This window comes from Choloepus didactylus, chromosome 3 (genome assembly GCF_015220235.1).
Source record: "Choloepus didactylus isolate mChoDid1 chromosome 3, mChoDid1.pri, whole genome shotgun sequence".
Lineage (NCBI taxonomy): Eukaryota > Metazoa > Chordata > Mammalia > Pilosa > Megalonychidae > Choloepus > Choloepus didactylus.
In genome coordinates, this window is record NC_051309.1 from 67,302,677 (window position 1) to 67,325,631 (window position 22,955).

Below are 22,955 nucleotides of genomic sequence, written 5' to 3' on the forward strand. Positions count from 1 at the left end.
CCAAGGAATTTTCATTTCAGCTACTGTGGTCTTTAACTTCAGTATTTTTGTTTCCATTCCAAAATTTCTATCTCTTTGTTGAAGTCCTTCTAATGTTCATGAATGCTTTAATGCTTACTCTATGTTTTTGTTTATCTTCTTGAACATATTAAAGAGCTTTTTTTTAAAATATCATTGTCTGGCATGTCCAAATTCTTGTCTTCTTTGTTGATAGTTTCTGTATGTTATCTAATTACTTTGGATGGTCCATCATTTCCTGTTTGTTACAGACTGTTCACTTTCATATTTTTTCTGTGTTAATTCTTGGATCTAGTTCCTGAACTATCTTTTCTCAAATTTTGTGTCTGGTTACTGATATGACAGCAATATCCTTGAGTACCAGGAGCTAAGTAAAACAAACAACCAATGCAAAAAAGAAAAAAAAAATATTGTCTTTGCAAATTGCTGCTGCATTAGCTGGTGCTCTCCTTCAGAATTTAGCCCTCTTTCCAAGAAGATCAGACTGAGGCAAAAGTGAAGCACTGGGTCCTCATGATCCTGCATCTTGTCCTGGGCACCTACTTTTTCATGGCCTTAGGAATTCCCCCACTTATAGGAATCCAAATGTCCCTTCTCTTCCCTATGAAATAGACTTTCTAACAATTCTGGGGGTACTATTGTATGATTAATGACAGCAATTCATTGTCCCAGTCCATTTTGACTTTTTTCATTCTTTGTTCATTCATTTTTCTTATACTACTTTAGCTTTCCAAAAGCTGCTTCTGCCTGCATGTGAATTTTGGGAGGGCAAGCCAAAGAGGAATTTCCTGGTTAGCCTCTTAGGATGTGACCAGTTAGATTGGCACTGAACTTCAGGCACCTAGTGTGTACATACATAGGAGTTACTCTGTTCCCTCCAAAACAAGATCATGGACCCACAATGGGAGCACAAGCTGCTCCACGTCACATGAGGGAGGGGATGGGGAAAGAAGCAAGGGCACCAGGAGTGCAGTCCTTTAACAGTTTTCCAGAGTTTTGTAGAAGATGACTCTGCCAATTTTTCTATTTGTTCAAAGATTCTATGGTGGAATTGCATCCTGAAGCATCTTATCCCAACATTTTGTTCAACCAGATGTCCCATACTTTAATTTTAATGACCTGGATGTGTAGTTCAAAGGATTTACTTCTGAATTCTGTAGCTGGGGTGGGGTGAGGTGGAGGGGGGGCAGGTATACATCTGAAGAGAGATACTTGGTGTACAGAGAGGCAATAATAAGTATTTGGAAAAGTAATTTGAAACAAGTCCATGTGTTTGTAGAAAGTTCCCTGAACAATATCTAATAGCTTTCTAAATTCGGTGTTTGCCAATTGCCAATTATTTGTTTTTTCTCTAATGCGAAATCCAGGTAAAAGTCACCCTGTGGAGTTTTTAGGCAGAGAGGGAAAAAATAATTTACTTCTGAGTATTCAAAAAGAAGAGAAAAGAACATGAGAAAGATAAATTTACTCTCTTCACTACTTCGTTTTTCTTGCCCTGTTTTCATCATTTTCTGAAAAAGAAAATGGGAAACTGTACATGTTTTGCTCAAACATGTAGGTGTGCACATTGATTATAAATTATGCTCTTATTTCTGGCAATAATTTTGTATGGCTATGAAGTTAGAATACACAATATATATGTGTGTATTCTATATAACACATATATATAGACATATATATTACATATATATTATATAAACATATATATTACACAATATTTATATGCATTAAAATATAGTTATATGTGTGTGGTTTTTTTTTTTTTGCCAGTTATATTTATTTCTTTCAGCTATATTTATTATCTCATGAACAAAGAAAGACTTACCACCATTGCCTAAAGTGTGTGAAGGTAAGAACAATACAAAACCTGATAAATTCAAACCTTATTTGACAATGGATATTAAATTGTGGCTTGAAACATACTGAGTGTTTATATATAAGAAGAAAATATTTCCCATTTTTGAATATCTGATATTTGAGTCTTGTCACTACTCTAGCCTAATGGGGATGAAGATAGATTTTTATTACAGCTAAAGGTTTAAAATATTTATTTCAATATCAACTGATGTAGTAAGTCAAATTTGAGTATATTCTCTAGGAATATATCAGGAATGAATAATGTTGCAAACAATAGTACCTTGGACCAAATATCACTCTTTATTAAGTTAATACAAATACTATTGTATATATGAAATTTACTTGGATCAGAGAAAATTGAACTATAATCTTATCTCCTTCATCTCTTAAAAATATATCTGGAGAGATACCTGCCTGGCTTACAGGAATGTGTACTAAGACAACAACTATTTTATCACAAATATTGTTCATGTTGAAGCATGGAGTTTAAAAGAGTACCAAAGTTATTAATGACAGATACATCCTGCAAGCATGAGAGAATGAATTTTTGATAATGCATCTCTAAAAAAACAAAACAAAACATTGGATGGAAAATAGATGTAAGGAAGGTTTTATTAAACTTGGAAATGGTTAGAAAATCATTTCAGAATAAGGAAAAGCAAAGGACAGATAGACAAATATTTATAAGGCAACCTACTGAAAATGGAATTGCTATGCTTCTGCTAACAGAGATAGAGGCAAACAAAAACAAAATTAAAAACAAACAAACACATAATATGCACAGGGATAGAGTACGCCCCACAAATGTATTAACTTATAAAGACTAGGAGGAACTCCATTATAATAAAATAGTTTAGAGTGTTTCTATATTCAAAATAAGCAGAAATGCTATTATCTGATTTTGAAGATATGATCTACATTTAAATTATAATTTATTTCCATTATCAAATTTTATTCATTTTTCTTATTTGTGGGAAGCTTTTCCTATTAAATTAATGTTCTGCTTTAAATATAAAATTCATTAATTCTAATATGTAGTAAGGACCTGAGGAGTTTGTGGAGAATCTGTAGAGTCTTCAACTTGGTATATGTCTAACTTAAAAAAGGAGGAAAGAATAAGTCTTAGAAAATATTCATGAGACTGCAATTGTTGTAGAATAGTTAGTATCTATGTACTTAGACTCTACTTAATTCATTTCACTCTTTTTTTGAAAAAAAGTCCCTTAGACCTATAATTTTTATGATTGCTGTTGCCTTTAATTTTTTATTTTCTACAATTGGACTTGGAGGTTGAACAGGAAATGAATTGCACATTTTACTGTTGAAAATTAACAACAAAATTAGAGTAGTTCTAACCTTAATCTTGTAAAGATAATAGAACTACTAAATAAAAATATGATAGAATTTATCAATATTAATATCACCATCAATTTGTATCTGAGTAATATTGAAACTAGTATCATATGAGATGAAGATTTTTTCTTTTAGTTTAATTATTTTATGAATAATATATAATGGAGAGTTCTATTCCCAGTAATTCAGATAAACCATCTTAATGAGACTAGTAAGAAAAATGGACTAAATTATTCAAACAAATAAACAAATATATTGTTTTGCAGGCTATGGAGCACCACTGAGTCAATAAAGAATTAGAAGGTCAATTATAAAATTGGCAGCTAAGAGCCTGTTGAGATGTGCCTGAGAATAGAAAGACAAAAAATATCAATGAATATCTACTAAGGATAGAGGAGGTCTTATAAACACTCCAGGATTTGAGTTGGGACACAGAACAGCTACACTGTAGTAGTAAGGGTGAAGTGGAAAATAGGCCTTTTTGTCACAGGCACTGAATCTCAGAATCAAATCATTTCAGTCTCTGGATTAAGATGACCCAATGCCTGAGGGCCAATTCATCCATTAAAAGAACAATAAATCATCTTTGATAAAAGAAAACATCATCCTAACCCTCCAGTTATCTTTAACATTTTTTCACATAAAATTTCCTGCACTCTGTCAGAAATATGCAGGTATAAAAGGAGTCAAAATATTGTCACCAAAATCAACAGAAATACCTGACAAGCAAAATAGAAAAATTTTGTATGACAGAATAATCAGATACTAACTTCAATAAATCTTTTACATGTTTAAATAAATAAAAGACAGGACTGAGAAATTCAGCAAGTTTCTGAAAATCCTGAAAAGTATGGAAATGGAAAATAAATCCCAGAAAGAAAATATAGAAAGAATCAAGCAGAAGAAATAGTTGAACAGATAATGGCAAATAATTTTTCAAATTAAATTCAAATACGAAACCATGCACACAGATATAACTCTTAAATCCAAAGCAGGATAAATATAAACATAACTATGCACATCATGGTCAAAGTGCTGAAAACCAAATGAATGAAAAATTTTAAATCAGATAAAAAGGTGCAGTACATTCAAAGGGGCATACCTGAATTTTAAACAGAAACAAAGGGAGTCAGAAATCAAATAAATGAAATTTTTTGATGTGTAGGAAAAAACAACTGCAAAGATGGAATTATTTTTTCTGTGAAAATATTCTCTAAGAATAAAGGTTAAATAAAACATTATATTTAATAGAAACAAAAATTGAGGGAATTCATCAATGGCCAAACTAAAGTTAAGCACTAAAGGTTTTCTTCAGGAAGAACAATAATGATTCCAGATTGAAGCTCAGCATAGGAAGAAATAAATAAATCACAATACAAAGTGTAAATCTAAATAATTATTGGATATATGAAATAGCAATGGATTTTGACCTCAAATATATAAAAAATTAAAATATACTGCAATAATAGCTTGTGAGTCAGGAGAACAGTAAATGGAGCTCACATATCATATTCCTTGAACTGTCTAAGAAGTATTTTTGCATTTGTAAAATACAATTGGATGATTCATATTGTTTTTTTAATATTTAAGTATGTACATCATAATCTCTAGAGCTAATAAAAAAAGAAGGTATAACTAATGGAGGACAAATAGAAAAGAATGACAATCCAAAAGAAGCAAGACAGGCAGAAAAAGGATCATTGAACACATGAGGGAAATTGAAAGAAAGTATGTTGGGAGATTAAAAATTACACCAAGTACATCAGTCTTTACCATAAATATAATAGACTATTTTTAAAAGTCAAAATGTAAAACTGTTAAACATTTAGAAGAAAACATAGACAACTTCTGGCATCTAAAGCTAGGTGACAGGTTCTTACAAAGGGAACTGAAAGGACAATCCTTAAAAGGAAAATTGATAAATTAGGCTTCATCAAAATTAAAAATTTTATATAGCAAAAGTCCAAGTTAAGAGAATGAAAAGACAAGCTAAAAACCAAATATCTGACAAAGGATTTGTAATTGAAATAAAGAATACTTAAAACTCAACTGTAGGATAGGGGGCAAGATGGCAGAGTGGTGAGGTGTGGAATTTAGTCTCTCCTCTGGGGCAGCTGGTAATTACCAAAGATATGTATGAAACCGAATTTTCAGGGTCTCCAGTGAGCAGTCACACATCATACACAAGTTTGGAACAGGTAGAAAAGATGCAATCATAGTGAAATCTGTAAGTTCCCCTGACCAGGGGTCAGTTGCCCCTCCCTGCCCAGACCCCAGGGACTCTTGCTGCTGGCTCCCTGAAAGGAAAGAAAAAAAAAATCTGCTGGGAGCAAGAAGGGCGACTCAAACCAGCCTCAACTACAGAATTAATTAGCAAATTAACTAATTAACTTTTGGAGCTAGATGTGCTAGAGAAGGGCTGATCTCCAGGAAGGTGGGGGGGGGCACATAAAAGGGACACCCATTCTTTGGCTGCAAAAAGGCTTTTTTTTGTTTTGTTTTGTTCTACATTTTGTCCCTTCTCCTTTCTCATTGACTCCTTATCTTTTTACACTTCAATAGCCCCCAGCAAGTGTAGAACTGAAGCTGTTAGGGAGTAATTATCCAGATAATAGACCAAAATAGCATCCTTAAATACTCTATTCTGACACTGACAAAACTTCCAAGCTGGGGAAAGGCTTTAAAAAGCGACTTCTTTTTCTTTTTTCTTTTTTTTCTTTCTTACTTTTTTTTTAAATTTAAAAGTAACATATGTGGCCTGAAAATTTAAAGTAACATATGTGGTTATTTTCTGTCAGACAGCCCAAGTTGAAGGTCAAGGCTAGTCTTGGGGGAGGGGGGATGGAGTACCCAGAACTTCTTTGAATTTCAAATTCACTTCTGAAGAAATTCTCCACCCCAGTCTTTAACTGGCAACTCAGGCTGACCAAGGAACTAAGCTGGAGTTGCCCCAAAGAGGAGAGAGGAGAAAGGAATAGTACCCCTGGGAGACAGCTGGTGTTCCTAGTATTGGGAGAGTGGAGGGACGTCCAGATCAATTGGCAGCCCTCTTTCTGGGAACTCAGATCCCAGGTGCTGGAAATCAGAAACCAGCTTCAGTCAGCCATGTCCCTAACAGGATCAGAGTCACCAGGAGAACTAAAGGCACCACACTGCCTTACACTAGTAGGGAGCTGCAGGCTGGCAAGCACCACCTGCTGGACAGGATAGGAAAAGCACTGAGTCTAGAGGCCTCACAGGAGGGTCTCATTCTCAGGGAAACTCCCTATCCTCATCCTGAGACCTGGGCTCTCTAGACTGGGAAAACCTGACTGAGGTCAATCATATCTGAGGAGACCTTCTGACAAAAATTCAACAATAGAGGCAGGGCAAGAAACAGAAAAACAAGAGGTGAAAAATTCTGATCAACTAAATAGAACTTAAGTTAGAGGGCTAGAATAAGTTGAACTGAACACCAAAGTTTAGAGAACAAAGCCAACCAAGAAAACCCTAGGTAAAAGAGTGAAAACAAGCTCCAGAATAAACTAATCAAGAAAATCAGATGCCTAGACAACATAAGATAATGAGTCATTCTAGGAAACATGAAAATATGGACCAGTCAAAAGAACAAACTAACAGTTCAATCAAGCTACAGGAGTTGAGGAAACTAATGTGAAATCAATTCACCGAACTGAGGGAAGAACTAATTAAAGATGTTCAGACAAAGCTCCTAATCAATTGAATGAGCTGAGGGAAGATATGGCAAAAGAGACGAAGGATATAAAGAAGACACTGGAGGTCCATAAAGAAGAATTCATAAGCTTGAAAAAATCAAATGGCAGAACTTACGGGAATGAAGGGCACAATGGAGGAGATGGAAAAGGCAGTGAAGGGATACAACAGTAGATTTGAACAGGCAGAAGAAAGGATCAGTGAACAGAAAGACAAGACATTTGAATTCATACACAAAAGAACAGATGGTGAAAAGAACGGAAAAATATGAGTAGGGTCTTAGGGAGCTGACTGACAACATGAAGTGCACAAATATACATGTTATGGGTATCCCAGAAGGAGAATAGAGGGGAAAAGGGGCAGAAAGAATAATAGAAGAAATATTCACTGAAAATTTCCCAACTCTTATGAAAGACAAAAAATTACAGATTCAAGAAGTACAGTGTACCCTAAACAGAATAGATCCCAATAGACCTACTCCAAGACACTTACTGATCAGATTGTCCAATGTCAAAGACAAAGAGAGAATTTTGAAAGCAGAAGAGAAAAGCAATCCATCACACACAAGGGAAACTCAATAAGACCATGTACAGATTTCTCCACAGAAACCATGGAGGTGAGAAGACAGTGGTATGATATATTTAAGATACTGAAAGAGAAAAACTGTCAACAAAGAATTCTATATCTGGCAAAACTGACCTGGAAAAATGAGGGAGAGATTAAAATATTTTCAGACAAACAGACAGTGAGAGAGTTTGTGAATAAGAGACCAGTGCTACAAGAAATACTAAAGGGAGTGCTAAAGGCTGATAGGAAATGAAAGGAGAGATTTTGGAGAAGAGTGTAGAAATGAAGACTATCAGGAAGAGTAAAAGAAGAGAGAAGAAAAAATAAGGTATGATTGATTGCACAGATCCAAGGATAGATAGCATAATACTATGTGATGCTAACACAATATTGTCAGTACACTGAACAAAGATGTCTGTGATTAAAGCTGAAAGAGGTGGGATAGGGGAAAGTATGACACCAGAAGGAAAGATAGATGATAAAGACTGGGACTGTCTTAAGTTAGCTAAACTGTAGTGGCCAATGATTTTTATTAAATGTACAAATATAAAAATTTTTTTACATGTGGGAGAACAAATGGAATGTCAACCATGCAGAGTGTTGAAAAAGGGATGGTATTGGGGAAAAAAACATAATCAAAGCAAACTGGAGTCTATGGTCAAAAGTAACATTGTAATATGCTTCAATTAAATGTAACAAAGGCAATGCACCAAAGCTACATGTGTATGAGAGGTGGATATAAGGGATATAAGGGAGGGATATGGGATTCTTAGTAGTGGTGGTGTTGTCTGTCCTTACTATTTTATTGTATTGTATGATATTTTATTTTTCTTTTTATTTTCTTTTTTATAATTTGCTAAAAAACAACTTTTTCCTAGTAATCAATATGTTCAAGTGCTGACTGTGGTGATAAATGTACAACTATATGTTGATACTGTGAACTGCTGCTTGTACACTGTGGATAATTGTATGGTATGTGATTATATCTCTATAAAATGGTATGAAAAAATATAAATAGGAATAAAAGTGCTGGAGAAAACATGGAGAGAGGGATGTACCTATTTACTGTTAACAAGGAGGCAGAATGGTTTAGCCTTTCTGGAGGTCAGTGGGATGGTTCCACAAGAAGATAAGTATGTGGGTGCCATAAAGTCCTGCAACCTCACTATGGGGTATGTACTTGGAAGATCTGAGAGCAGAGACATGAATGGACATTTTCACACTGGTGTTAATGGAAGCAGTATCCATGGGTTGCAATGGTGAAGGTGACCTAAGAGCACATCAACTGAGGAACAGAATGAACTGTGGTGTATGCATACAATGGAATATTGAGCAACTACAAGAAGGAGTGAAGCTGTGAGACACACAGCAAGGTGAATGGATCCTATAGACAGCATTTTGAGTGAAAACACCAGAGACAAAGGCAAACATCAGTATAATATCTCACCAATGTGGACTAACAACAATGTGTAAAATCAGAATTGAATCTAAGAGCACAGCCTTTCAGGGAAATGATTAGTGTAATGGTCCCTAGATTGCAAGCACTTACAGCAGTCAAATCTATTCCTGAATTGTAATAGCTATCTCTAAACTCTGAGATGCCGGTCTCTTTGTGTATAGCCTGATTAGTATCTGGAATGTTGTGTATCTGTGTATCTGAAACTCAGAGCTAGAGCTTGTCAGATATGAATGCCAGTATTAGTGCATACAGCAACTTTAAAAAAAAAAAAAAACAAAAAAAGCTGAAAAAGACTCCAGACTTCAACTAGAGATGAATGAAGCAGATCTGGTTAACACTAGGGCAAATCAGGCCAAAAAGTAAAGGTCAAAACTGACTGTTTTAAGACTTCATCTTCCACGTGAGACCAAGGGAAGATATATTTATTTGGTGCAGGATCTGTATTTTCTAAACAATACAACTTCTGCAGTCACTTGGTTCAAACACAATAATTACATGGAACTTTGAGTAGGAAGTGAGATACGGAAGGTTTGTATGGGTTAGAGTGAAATAGCAACACATTCCAAAGTAATTTGGGCAGAGGATAGAAATATATATGCAGGGCCCCCCTGAGGAGCTGGGGAAAAATGAGAAAGTGTTGGACTTCCTCACCTGGATTGTTGCTGATGTTCTCACAAATATTGAGGACTGATGGTTTGGTATGTGGAGCTCTCAATCTTGGGGCTTGCCCATGTGAGGCTTGTTACTGCAAAGGAGAGGCTAAACCTGCTAATAATTGTACCGAAGTCTCCCCCTTTGTACCTCTTTGTTGCTCAGATGTGGCTCTTTCTCTATAGCTAAACCAACTCAGAAAGTGAACTTACTGCCCTCCCCCCTACATGGGACCTGACACCCAGGGGTATAAATCTCCCTGACGATGCAGGATATGACTCCCAGGGATGAATCTGGCCCTGGAATTGTGGGATTGAGAACATGTTCTTGACCAAAAAAAGGATATGAAATGAAACGAAATAAAGTTTCACTGGCTGACAGATTTCAGATGGAGTTGAGAGGTCACTCCGGCAGACATTCTTATGCACTATATAGAAAACCCTTTTTACGTTTTAATGTATTGTCATAGCTAGAAGTAAACACCTGAAACTATCAAACTGCAACCCGGTAGCCTTGGCTCTTGAAGATGATTGTATAACAATGTAGCTTACAAGAGATGACAGTGTGGTTGTGAAAACCTTGTGGATCACACTCCCTTTATCCAGTGTATGGAGGAATGAGTAGGAAAATGGGGACAAAAACTAAATGAAAAATAGGGTGAGAGGGGGGAATGATTTGGGTGTTCTTTTTTACTTTTATTTTCTATTCTTATTCTGATTCTTTCTGGTGTAAGGAAAATGTTCAAAAATAGATTGGGGTGATGAATGTGTAACTGTATGATGTACTATGAACAGATGTTTGTACACCATGGATGATTGTATGGTATGTGAATATATCTCAATAAAATTGAATTTAATTTAAAAAAAAAACTTTATAAAAGAATGAGGGAGGGATTAAGACACTCCTGGGTAAATAAAAGCTGAGGAACTTCATCACCACTAGATTGACCCTACAAGAAATGCTAAAGGGAGTTCTGCAGGTTAAAAGGAAAGGACACTAGACAATTGACTGAAGGCATATGTAGAAATAAAAATCTCCAATAAAGAAAATGACATGGATTAAAAAAAAAAAAACTCCACTGTATATTCCAGAGAAGCAAAAACTTATGTTTATGAAAATATCAGTACATATATATTCACAGCATCTTGATTTATAATAGCAAAATTGATGAATGGTTATACAAATTCCAGTACATCAGTACAACTAAGTCCTACTCACCAATAAAAAGAAACCAATTGTTAATGCACGCAAAAATTAGGGTGTATATCAAAGGCATTATGCTTGATGGGGAAACAAGGTCAATATCAATAACTGTTTGATTCCATATATATATCATCCTTGGCATAACAGTACCATAGAAATGGGGAACAGACTAGTAGTTTCCAGAAGAGGGTAAAATTGGGCATGAATAGAGTGGTAATGTGAGTGAGGAGTCCCTTTGTAGTGATGGAACAATTCTGTATTTTGATTTTGGTGGTAAATACATGAATTTGTATAAGGGATAAATTTCACAGAATTCTATACAAACACATACAAAGAAATGAATTATTAAATAGGGTGGAAACTGAATAAGGTCTATACATTAGCTATGAAGATTATTATGCTATTAAATTAACCATTTATCAAATCTTTCAAGAAGTTACATGAGGCAAGAATTTTCTCATTTGTAACAGCCCAGTCTTACTTGATGGAAAATATTATTAAACTTTTAATTTTGATCTGGCTAAATTAGAGATTATTTCTAAAAAGATACCTATTGCCAAAGATTTTTTTAAAAGATCACATTTTACAATTTTATAACTGTACAAGAATGTTATGTGTGGTAAACATTGCTTTTGTTGTATAATTGATCTAAAGTGGGTGTGATTGCAAAGTAATGTGCATATTTTTAGCTTTTAATAGGACTGACTCATTTGGTGCAAAAGGATGTGTGAAACATAGGATAGTTTTAAAAATATTCAGTCTATTTCCAGAGTTCTGTCACTTAGTTGACTTTTCTTTCAAATAAGCTGTAATTTTTTAGTACAATGTCATAGAATTCTACCTTAACACTTTTTTTCTCCACAGTGCTTATCCAGATGATGAAGCTGGAATTTGTAATGAATCCACAGTTAATGCAGCTCTGCCTGACACAACTGACACAAAGAGAAAACCCTTTGTATCAGAAATATGGACAAAAAAACGCCAATTATTTTAATCATTGAAGATGAATTTTTTTTTTTTTTTTTTGGTCTAAAATCTCTTTTGGCAAATGTCTATAGACATTTGAACTATTGATAACATTGTTTACACAATGCATAGGGTATTTCTAAACATTATGATGTCACAAGGATTCAGAAGACTCTAACTTCTTCATTTTTACTGCAAGAAACTGGTGCTTAAAATCTCAGTAAACTTTGAATTCCAAAGCAACTGTTTAACAACAAAAAAACCTTCTTAAATATAAATAGCTATATAATTATCTATCTACAGGGAGGAAACACATCAAAAGGAGAGATTATTAGAAAAGCACAGCATGGAGCAATATTTTAATGAACTTAAATTTGAATATTATTTTAAAGAATTCAATAGTACTATATAAATTAGGATCACATTTGTAAAAAAGTTTAAAATTGTTAACTGTAAAGGGAAAGCTCAAAGCATTATGAAGGCTAATGGCTACAGTTAATATTGGCTAAAGGAAAGCCATTGTAAATGGTAGATATTTAAAAGGTCATCCTATCACAAATATGGAAAAATAGAATGTAACCAGAAAAAAAAAAACCTTTAAAAGTTTAATCAATATAAATAAAAGTTTAACATAGTTGAAAAAATAGAATGACTGCATTATTCTTTATATATCAATGTCAATTAAAATTTTTATTTTATTACCTTTGTCACTAAATATCCCATAATATTTCCTCTTGCTGCTGAATCCATTCCATTTACATATCACTCATGTATTTTAAGAGTTATGAACTACTGTCACATATTTTCACTGTTTCTTGGCCCTCTGTGTCTTTTAACTATAGTCCTCAACCATGTAATGTCCTTGGATTCAGTTGTCACCGCTTTCAGAGCTCTGTTGTCCCAAAGTAGTGCCAAAAGACTAACCCCAAGTTCAAAGATGTCTTACTTTTTGTGGTGCATTGAGGCTGTAGGTAACCATGAAAAACATGTTCTTAAATTGAATTCATTCCTGTGAATGCAGACCCATTTTGAGTAGAACCTTTTAATGAAGCTACTTCAGTTAAGGTGTGACCCACCTCATACAGTAGAAGCATTAATCCTTTTACTGGAGTCCTTTATAAAGGGAATGAATATGGGTGGTGGTGGGGGGAGCAGGGAAGGAGGAAGGGAGAGAAAGAGAGAGAGATAGAAAGAGAGGGAGAGGAAAAAAAGAAAGAAAGAAACTGAAATCAAGGAAACCCAGAAAAGAAGGGAGAGACCAGCAGATATCACCATGTGCCTTGCCACGAGGCAGAGCTGCTAAGGATTGCAGGCAGTCAGTCTTTGGGAAGAAAGCATTACCTTGATGATGCCTTGATTCAGACATTTTTCATAACTCTAACTATGAGCAAATAAATTCCCATTGTTAAAGCCAACCCGTTTTATGGTATCTACTTTGAACTAATACATTTCCTCACTTTCAGTATATCCAAATTCACTCCCACCACCTCAGAAACTCTTTTTTATTCCACTGGATATTTTATCTCCCAAGATTGCCAAGAGGGTCTTTGACATCCCCCAGTGATCCAAAAGGAAAAGACGAAGAATGCAATTTAACTGCCAAGGCATAGGGCAAGCAGAGATGGGTCAAACCTCATAGGATCGGTTGACATAAAAAAAGGAGTTTATCTTCCTTTTAACAAATTTGGATTTCCATTGCTCTAATTATTGAGGCTCCTTCAGTTGAGGTATGACCTTAATATGGGCTACTACATATTAAAAATGGAAAACTAAAGATACAATTCAGTATAATACTTTGTTTCATTGTGAATTTATTTGATATAAACCATCCTTCTGTCACTAAATTATTCATAGCAAAATGTGGTACATGTATATTGTGTTTCACATTGATACTTACTGTGGTCCAACTGACCTGTTGACCTAAGTCTGTAACATAGAGTGTAATCATGGAAGAAGCTGCAATGCTTTGAATGCTGATATAATCCCTCAAAAAAGGCCCACCTAAAATAAAATAGCAAGGAAATATTTTAATGTAATTTAAATACATAATGGTAAAGAATTTCTTAACATGAAACTAGTAAAAGTTGAAAAAATTTACATAAAATTGCAATGTACAGCAAATCTTTAAAATAAAATAAAATGTGAAAATGCCCATTTTATAAAATATATTTGGAAAATTTTCAACTGCACAGTGGTTTCTCAATGCTATTTTACTGGTATGAAACTCTTATGTACACCAGGAAAGATTATGTTCTTTAAAACAATCTTGTAGGGGCACACTTATTATGAGCAGGACCTTTTGATTAGGTTGTTTTCATGAAGATGTGACCCACCCAACTTTGGGTGAGACCTTTTGATCAGATTATTTTCATGATGGTGTAACCCCATCCATTCAGGGTGGGACTTAATTAGATCACTGGAGTCGCTAAGAGATCTAGGAGCCTACATAGACCAAGATGCTTGGCAATGCTGGGAAATGCAGACAGAAGGGTGTTTTAAGATTCAAAGCTAAGAGATGAAGCCCAGAGTTTGCCCCAGAAAAGCTAAGAGAGGACCTCCAGACACTTAGAGAGAAATGTCCTGGGAGAAAAAGAAAGGATGCACAGGAGCTGAGAAAGAAGCTAAGAGAGACAGAAGCCCAGAGACATTTTGGAGAAAGCCATTTTAAAACCGGAACCTGAGAGTGAAGGACCAGTAGACACCAGCCATGTGCCTTCCCAGATGCAGAGGTGTTCTGGACACCATTGGCCTTTCTTCAGTGAAGGTGTCCTCTTCTTGATGCCTTAGTTTGGATACTTTTTGGCCTTAGAACTGCAAATTTCTAGCCTAATAAATCCCCTTTATAAAAGTCTATCCTTTTCTGATATTTTGCATAATGGCCACTTTAGTGAACTGGAGCAAAATTCAGAGAAATCTATATTCAGACAAACTTATAATATTAGAAAATATTCTTATCAAATCATTTGCAGGATTTTCTATATATATATATATATATATATATTTATATATATATATATATATATATTTATATATATATATATATATATATGTAATTTTGGATGCCAGTAGAACTAAATTAAAATAGCAGCTCTTCTCTAAATGATTTTTTTATAAGATGAATTAGTATGGGTAGATGAATTCAAATGGTTGGTTCATTCCAAAGCACCTGAGGAATGGCATAATTTACTTCTTTATAAAGATTATTGTTGATGCTGTGTAAAAAACGGAAAGAAGGGAAGCAAGGAGATCACTTAGGAGGCATTCAAAACTAATCAAGCAGGAGACTATGTTTGCTTGGATTGGGTGATGTTCTGGTTTGCTAATGCTGCTCGTTATGCAAAATACCAGAAATGGTTTGGCTTTTATAAAGGGGGTTTATTTGGTTACACAGTTACAGTCTTAAGGCCATAAAGTGTGCAAGGTAAGGAATCAACAGTCAATCAGGTACCTTCACTGGAGGATGGCCAATAGCGTCCAGAAAACTGCTGTTAGCTGGAAAGGAGCATGCCAGCATCTGCTCTAGAGTTCTTGTTTGGAAATGACTTTCTCCCGTGACATTCTTCTCTTAGCTGCAGCTCTTCTTCAAAATGTCACTCTCAGTTGCTCTCCAAAATGTCGCTCTTAGCTGCTCTGAGCCCTTTTTGTCTGTGAACTCCTTTATATGATTCCAGTGACCCAATTAACACCCACCCTAATGGGAAGGGTAACACCTCCAATCAAAGGTTTCACTCACAGTTGATTGAGTCACATCTCCATGGAAACACTTAATCAAAGGATTCCAATCTAATCAAAACTAAATACATCTGCCTCCACAAGATTACATCAAAAACATGGTTTTTTTGAGAGACATAATACATCCAAACCAGCACAGGTGGTAATGGTGGAAATTGTTAAAATCTTTCCATTCCAGATATACATAGGGCAGGTTCAACTTGCTGACAAATTGAGAGGAGAAGATTCAGTGAGATAAAGACAGCCTTTGTAGTTTTGGCCTGAGCACTTGAGTGCATTGTAATCTCATTACTGGACATGAAGAAGACAGGGAAAGGAACAGGATTTGGGAGTGAAAATTAAGAGTACCAATTTGGGTATGTCATACATATGAAATCAATTAGACATTCATGTAGGAGCTGTTAAGTAGGCAGCTGGGTAGATGTGTCTGTAGATATTTGCAAGGCATTAGCATGGGGCTTGATGAGATTATATATGTATTCAGCTTGAAAAGAAGAGAAAGGAAACTAAGACTTAGCTCACCCACACTCCAGGTTTTAGTAATAGTAAGAGAAAGATATACATATGGTTACTGAGAAGGAGCTGCTCATGAAATAGGATGAAAATAGAGAGAAATTATGTTTTAAAAGGCATGCAAAGAAAACATTCCATTTTTTAAAATAAACACAAGATCAGCCCAGCATCTGTGTATGGGAAGATATGTAAAGAAATGAACTTTTCAGCATGAATTCTAATAGCAAAACATGGGCAGCAACTTAGATACCCATCATAAATGAGATAATTAAGAAATATATTTTATTTAAAAAAATGTAAATCACAGAGAAAAAAAAATGAACAGACTAGAGCTACATGTATCCACATAGATGAATCTCACAAGTATAATGCTACTCTTATTATTATTATAGCATTATTGTTTATGGTAATTTGCTTTGTGATTTATATTATCTCCAATCATGAAAAAGTATCATTTAATTCCCTTTTTAGAAAGAAGTAGTAAAAAGTTTATGACTGATAGTAGATGATTTTCAGAATCCAGGATTATGTTTATAATTATAGCTCTTTTAAAATAAGACGAAAAATACACCACTGGTGTTGATTAAATTTGAAGATAGTAATTTGATAAATCTATTTTCAATGGCTGGAGAATTTAGATGGGCACTATAAGGTATTTTATCCTCAAGCTACTTTAATGACAACCTTTTCATAGTTTTATTCCAAATATCTCTGTTACATGGATTCACATCCATGGCATAATTACTTGTGTTGATGCACGAAAAGATAACTTGGTATTTCCTTGGAAAGGTAAATGAAGTCCTGAGTTCAGCTAATAAGACATGAATGATAACCAGAATTTGAAGTTGTTCTTCAAAATTATTGACCCTTCCATATCCAGCCTGTATCATCCCTGGGACTGTGACTATGATAGGATATCATTGCTGTGATTAGGTTATGTTATGTGGCTTTGAAAAGGGAGATTGTCTAGGTTGGCCTGACCTAATCATATGAACTTTTTAAATATAGGTGTAGAGGTCAGAGGCAGAGGAAATCAGAGATTTGAGCACTAGAAGGATTAACTGTGTCATTGCTGGCTTAAAGAAGAGGGACATAAAGAAGAAATTCAGGTGGCCCCTGGGAACTGAAAGCATGCCCCAGCTGACTGCAAGAACAGAAACAGCAACCTCAATCATACAACTGCACAAAAAGGGGAAAAAGAAAAACCTGAAACCTGCCAATAATAATGAGCTCAGCAGTTTTACTCAAGAACTTCCAGATTGGAACTCAGCCCATCCAACACCTTGATTCCAGCCCTGTGACACAGAGAATCTAGCCCCACTGTGACTGCAAGCTATGAAGTGAGTATAGTTTTAAGCTGCCAAATTTTTAGTAATGTGTTACACACCAAATGAAAACTAATATGACATGAATTAAGGCAAAGATCTTGATATACAAATGGTCAGTTGTGTCATTATAACAGTAAGTAAGAAAAAGAAAGTGCTAATAAAGACAAAGAAAAATCTGTCTTTGTGCCACCTGAAAGTGTGCTAGAAACATCTTTTCCAACACAGAAAGATTTCTATTTGGAAGAGGGTTAATTTCCACTCTGCCATCCAATACTACTTCGAGGAGCAGGGCATTGACATTATATTTCAAAAATGTATTCCCATTATTATCACATTAAGAAAAATTTCTGACAAAATCCAGACATACCACTAATCACATCACTCTAAACCTCAAGTAATTGGGTACCCTTTCCTTGGCCTTCCATATTTGTGTTCCTTTTTATACAGAGCAGTAATAGGGTCCAAGGGAACATGCTTAAGTAGAGCCCATGCCATCTCTTTCTAAATTATCCTTCAATCATTTAAGGCTCCTGAATGTCTTGCCAAAATGAATACAAACATAGCCTCTTTTCTGAGAATTACCTACCAAGAAGACTAGACAGTAGAGATACACCCCTAAAACTATGGGTTTGCCAAAGGCTGTTGTTTAAAGGATGGACCAGTTGGAGTCAGTGATGGAAGAAAGGAAGGACCAGTTTTAACTATGCTTTGGCTTTCCAATAGCGATCACAAGTGATTCTAAGAATGAAAAATTCAAACCTGTCTTTTTAGGCTCTTATAAAATTATACTAACCAAGGTAGGTAGAGAGAATAAATTTTACTTACCAGTTTTGTATAATAGATATATTACAACAATGGCTGTGATTCTTCATCATTTCCATATCAACACCATTTGTGATACCACTCTGTAGCACCTCTCATTAAGAGATGGCACCCATTTCCCCACCTGTTGTGTCCAGCCTAGCTTAGTTACTTGCTTTGGCTAACAGAATATGGAGGAAGTGATAATTTGCCAGTTCCATACCTTGGTCTCAAGAGGTATTGAATGCTTCTTATTTGCTTGCAACTCTGCTTTTGCCATGTGGACAAGCCCAGATTACCCTGCCAAAGGATGGGGGACCATATAGAGCAGGGAAGATTTGCTGCAATTTTGGCCATCCTATACCAGCTAGACCCCAATTATCTGACTGCTGATTGATGCTGCATGAGTGAGCCTAGACAGGTTTAGCCAAGTCCAACCCAGCTATATAGAACCATTGAGCATAGATAGACTCAAGATCTAAATAAGTGCTTTTTATTTTAACCCATAAAAATCCATGCTTGCTATTTTACTTAGGTTTTGGGACTTCTTTTGTGTGAAACTGAAAAAGATGCTCAACTCACTTGTGGGCCTTGCTTGTAGTGTATTCATTCTGGCAAATTTATTCCAGAGGCAAATACATGTAAATATTCAGAACTTGCTTTGCTTTGGTATTATCTTTATTCCTTGATATTAGTAGTTATAACTATGATTGATGAAGCATCTACCATATGCTGATTATTATATTTCTTCATGACCATACTGTGGTTTAACAATGACAAAATAAACTATACTTAGGCACTTCACTAACTCCAGCTTACAAAAGAAAACCCTATGGATAGATATAAGAATGAAGTTTACAATTATGATCTGAATGATTCCAAATAATATTTTCTTTGTACCATATCTTGCTGACCCCCCTAAATTAATTGAAGCATTTTTCAAATGCATTATCACATTCTTATCCAAGATCACTTAGCTAACCCTTATTTGAACAAGACCTGGTACACTCAACTAGGCTAACAAATGTGAGGGGAAAGCAAAAAGTCACATATATTTGAAAGGATGAACTAACAGAAATTCCCCAGATCCCAATTGCATCCTTCAAATTGAAATTACATTTGACTTTGATGCCTGTGGCATTCTCAGAGAGTCTTCTTTGTATAAAAGTCAAGTTCAGAAAACAGTAAGACTATTTCATTTCATGTTATCTCAGCATCCATATGTTAAAAGGCATTTATGCACCTGGAATACACTAGACCCTGTCAAGGCAAAAACAAACAAGAAAATTATTCTGCTCTCTTAAATTTAGTTAGGAGGGAATTTGTTTTAAATATCTGAGCATAGAAGAATGTGAGGTCATCAAAAAAGTGTAGCTTCCAAGAACACCATGGATTCCAATGTTTTTATCATATGGGTCTCTGAGAAAGATGGCAAGCTTAAGATAATGGTAAGAACAAACACAGCATCTTCAGAAGATCCAAGGAAATCATCATTTTCCTATATACACATGTGATCTGAAAAAGGACAGCCTGGATGTGAGTAAAAACACCATAAAAAATGCAGTTTGACAATTTATTGAACATCTTAGAAACTGAATTTCCTTAATAAAGATGCCTTTATGGGTTTTCTAATAAGGAGTTCAAATATGCCCCTCAAACGTACATTCTATCCACAGCTTTTATTAAAATTAAAAAGTCCAAATTTAAGATCAAGTTGATACAAGAGTTAATAACAATGAATCTTAATGAGATCTATTTTAGTGTATCTTTGATGAATTACCTAAATGACTAGGGTTTGAAATTCTGAGATGCTTAAGGTTAATAGTGGATATAATATTTCTTCTTCAAATTAGTTTCTACTGCTTCTTACCCCACTTATTCTGCCTTGGAACAGCAAAGAATTGAAAGTGCTGAGTAGTGACTCTGAGAATATTCCAGGAGGCAGCAGAATGTAGGTAACAGTTAAGGCTTTGGAGAAAGAACAGTGTTAGTTCAAATTCTGTCTTCAGTATTCCCTGATGTTAGACATGTGAAAATTATCTCTTCAATCCTAAAATTCCTCATCCATAAAATTAGAGCACGAGCTTTTGGGAGAATCAAATGAAAATGTATTTAAGATACCACATAGTACTTTGCTATTAGTAAGTACCAAATAAATGTTAGCTATTGATGATAGAAACAGGATTTAAAAATTAAATAAATAAATCAGTGAAAGGTGATTCTTACCATGTTCTAGCTGTAGACCAATCCGGGAAGGGTACCACTTTGGACCTATTCAGTGAAAAATAATTGAATTTAATTTTCAGTACAAGTGAAATATTTTTTAAATCTAGTAGTTTCTATTGGAAGACAGATTAGACTTTAGAAAGTAAATAAAATAATTAACTAGTGTTAGAATTGTAGACAGTAGCTACCCTTGGTAGAGGGCTTTAAGTAACAGGAAGAGAGTATGAGGGTCATTTGAAGAGTGTTGGAAATGTTCTGTTTCTTCTACTGGTTACTAGTTAGGTAGGTGTTTTCAGTTTGGGAATAGTTTCCAAGCACCCTAACCCATGACTTGTGCATTTTACGCTATTATTCCTCAACAAAAAGCTTATGCATATTCAATTAAGACAAGTGACCTTTGATCACATTTACCATTTATTTCATATTGACACATGAAAGTAGGATATTTTCTCTACCATAAGCAAAGCATCCTTGGTAATATGCAATTTTGACTTCTAGTATTAAGAGTTTGCTGACCCTAGCAGAAACATTACTTTTAGGATGTTTCCGTAAACTGCCATTAGGAATAAATACTGTGCTAAATAATACTATCTATAAAGGAAATCTGAAAATATCTTTATTATACACTCTATAAAGAAAAGTTTATTCACAAATGCAGAATATTATTGTTTCCTCTTAAAATAAATTTTATGCCATCATTTTAAAGTCTCTATAAAAAAATCAATTCTTAACATTTGAAATCTAAAGTTAAACAAATTTAGCTGATATGCAATTAATTAAGTGAAGGGGATTTTCAACAGAATTTTCCATAATTATCAGGTTTGTTTTCATATATTACATGTTAATATGTTGCTAAGAATTATGAAAATGTGATACAATTAAACTTTTTGAATCAATTTCCTCTAAATATACTGCTGAAAAACAACTTATTCACTCAAGTACTAGTGAATAAATAACTTAAAAGCCAAATATTTCAATTGTAAGTTAAAATCTATTTAGATTTTATCTAAACAAAATTATAAAATTTAGGTATAGCATGACCAATGAACAATGCACAAAAATTTAATTCTGATTTTTAATATTTTTAAAGAGAATATAGAGCTAAATACACTTTAGTTTTCATTTTGTTTTTGTATTTGCTAATATAATTGCTATTATTTATATAGACATTTATTATTCTGTAATGACTGCTAACGTTGTTAAAATATTAAAAAAAATTTGCTACACCTATTACTCATGCAAATCTGCTGCTAATGAAGATACAATACGAATGGAGCGCAACAGAGATTTATATAGCTTTGAATTTTGAATAAAGTATGAATATTAGGCAAAATATAAATCTTATGAGGATTCTTTTATTATGTGACAAATATTAATAGAGCATTTACTGGGTCTGCTTAAGCTGTCAAATTCTGTGCATTTTAATATTATTCTTGTAAGGCATCATTTGCTTTTTTTATCATATTTTTTTATTGTAGAATATAACATAAATACAAAGAAGTGATACCTTTCCAAGTGAAATTTAACAAGTATTTAGAGAACAAATTTCAAAGAATATTATAGGATACAGTTCCACAGTTTCACTTATCCCCTTTTTGTGAGATATAGCATATATACAAAAAAGGTATTATTTTTCAAAGTATGCTCCAAAAAATAGTTATATAGGGAATTTCCAAAGTTGTTATGTTATCGTACCATAGTTTCAGTTGTTTCCTTATTGTGAAATGTAGTATATATACAAAAAAGTGACAGCATTAACACTACAATTTAACAAGTAGCTATAGAATAAACCTCAAAGGATGCTATGAGTTACAGTTACACCACTTCAATTATTTCCATCCAGCTATTCTAATACCTCAGCAACCAAGAAAAAGAAAATTATATGAAGATTCAGCATTCATAATCCTTTGATAAATTCCGTCTTTCTGTTGGTACCCCTTCCTGTAGTTTAATCTCTTTCCCAATCTTCATGGAGGTCTAGGCAGTGACAAACCTAAGTTGTTCATGTTAAAAAGGGTGTCAACTTTATGAGAAAAGGGGACACATCTAGTTGATGTTCAGGAAGAAGCTATTGTCTCTGGGTTTTGGGACTTAGCTGGCATAGGAGTTCTCTGAAGAATTTAAGTTGCTGAAGAATAAGCTTAGTGAGTGAAACCTTTATAGACTATCGGATAGAAAACCTTTATAGACTATCAGATAGAGATCCAGCTATTCTTTAAGGTTTTGGGGATCACCATTGACTTGGGCTCATCATACTGTGATCATTTGGCTTATCTATGTGAAGTTTGCGTAGGAATAACCTCCAGGACAGCCTCCTGACTCTATTTGAATTCTCTTGACCACTGAAACCTTATTTTGTTGCCTTTCTTTTCCCCTTTTTGGTCAAAAAGGTATTCTTAACTACTCAATGCCAGGGTCAGGCTCATTCACAGGATCCATGTCCCATATTGCCAGGAAGACTCATTCATTTGGAGGGATGTCCCATATCAGGGGGATGGTGATGAATTTATTTGTAGGGTTAGGCTTAGAGAGAGAAAATCCACATTTGAGCCACAAAAGAAGTTCTTTGG

General features: G+C 34.5%; 1 protein-coding gene across 1 annotated transcript in view; it reads right to left on the reverse strand.

Moving 5' to 3' along the window:
- Positions 1–22,955, reverse strand: part of TECRL (trans-2,3-enoyl-CoA reductase like) — a 182,003-nt gene that overhangs the window by 54,251 nt on the left and 104,797 nt on the right. Inside the window, exons 3-4 of the mRNA XM_037828952.1 lie at positions 20,386–20,430; positions 13,683–13,786 (exon numbers count right to left, since the gene is read on the reverse strand). Of these exons, the coding sequence (XP_037684880.1) occupies positions 13,683–13,786; positions 20,386–20,430 (149 nt within the window). The remainder of the gene's footprint in view (positions 1–13,682; positions 13,787–20,385; positions 20,431–22,955) is intronic.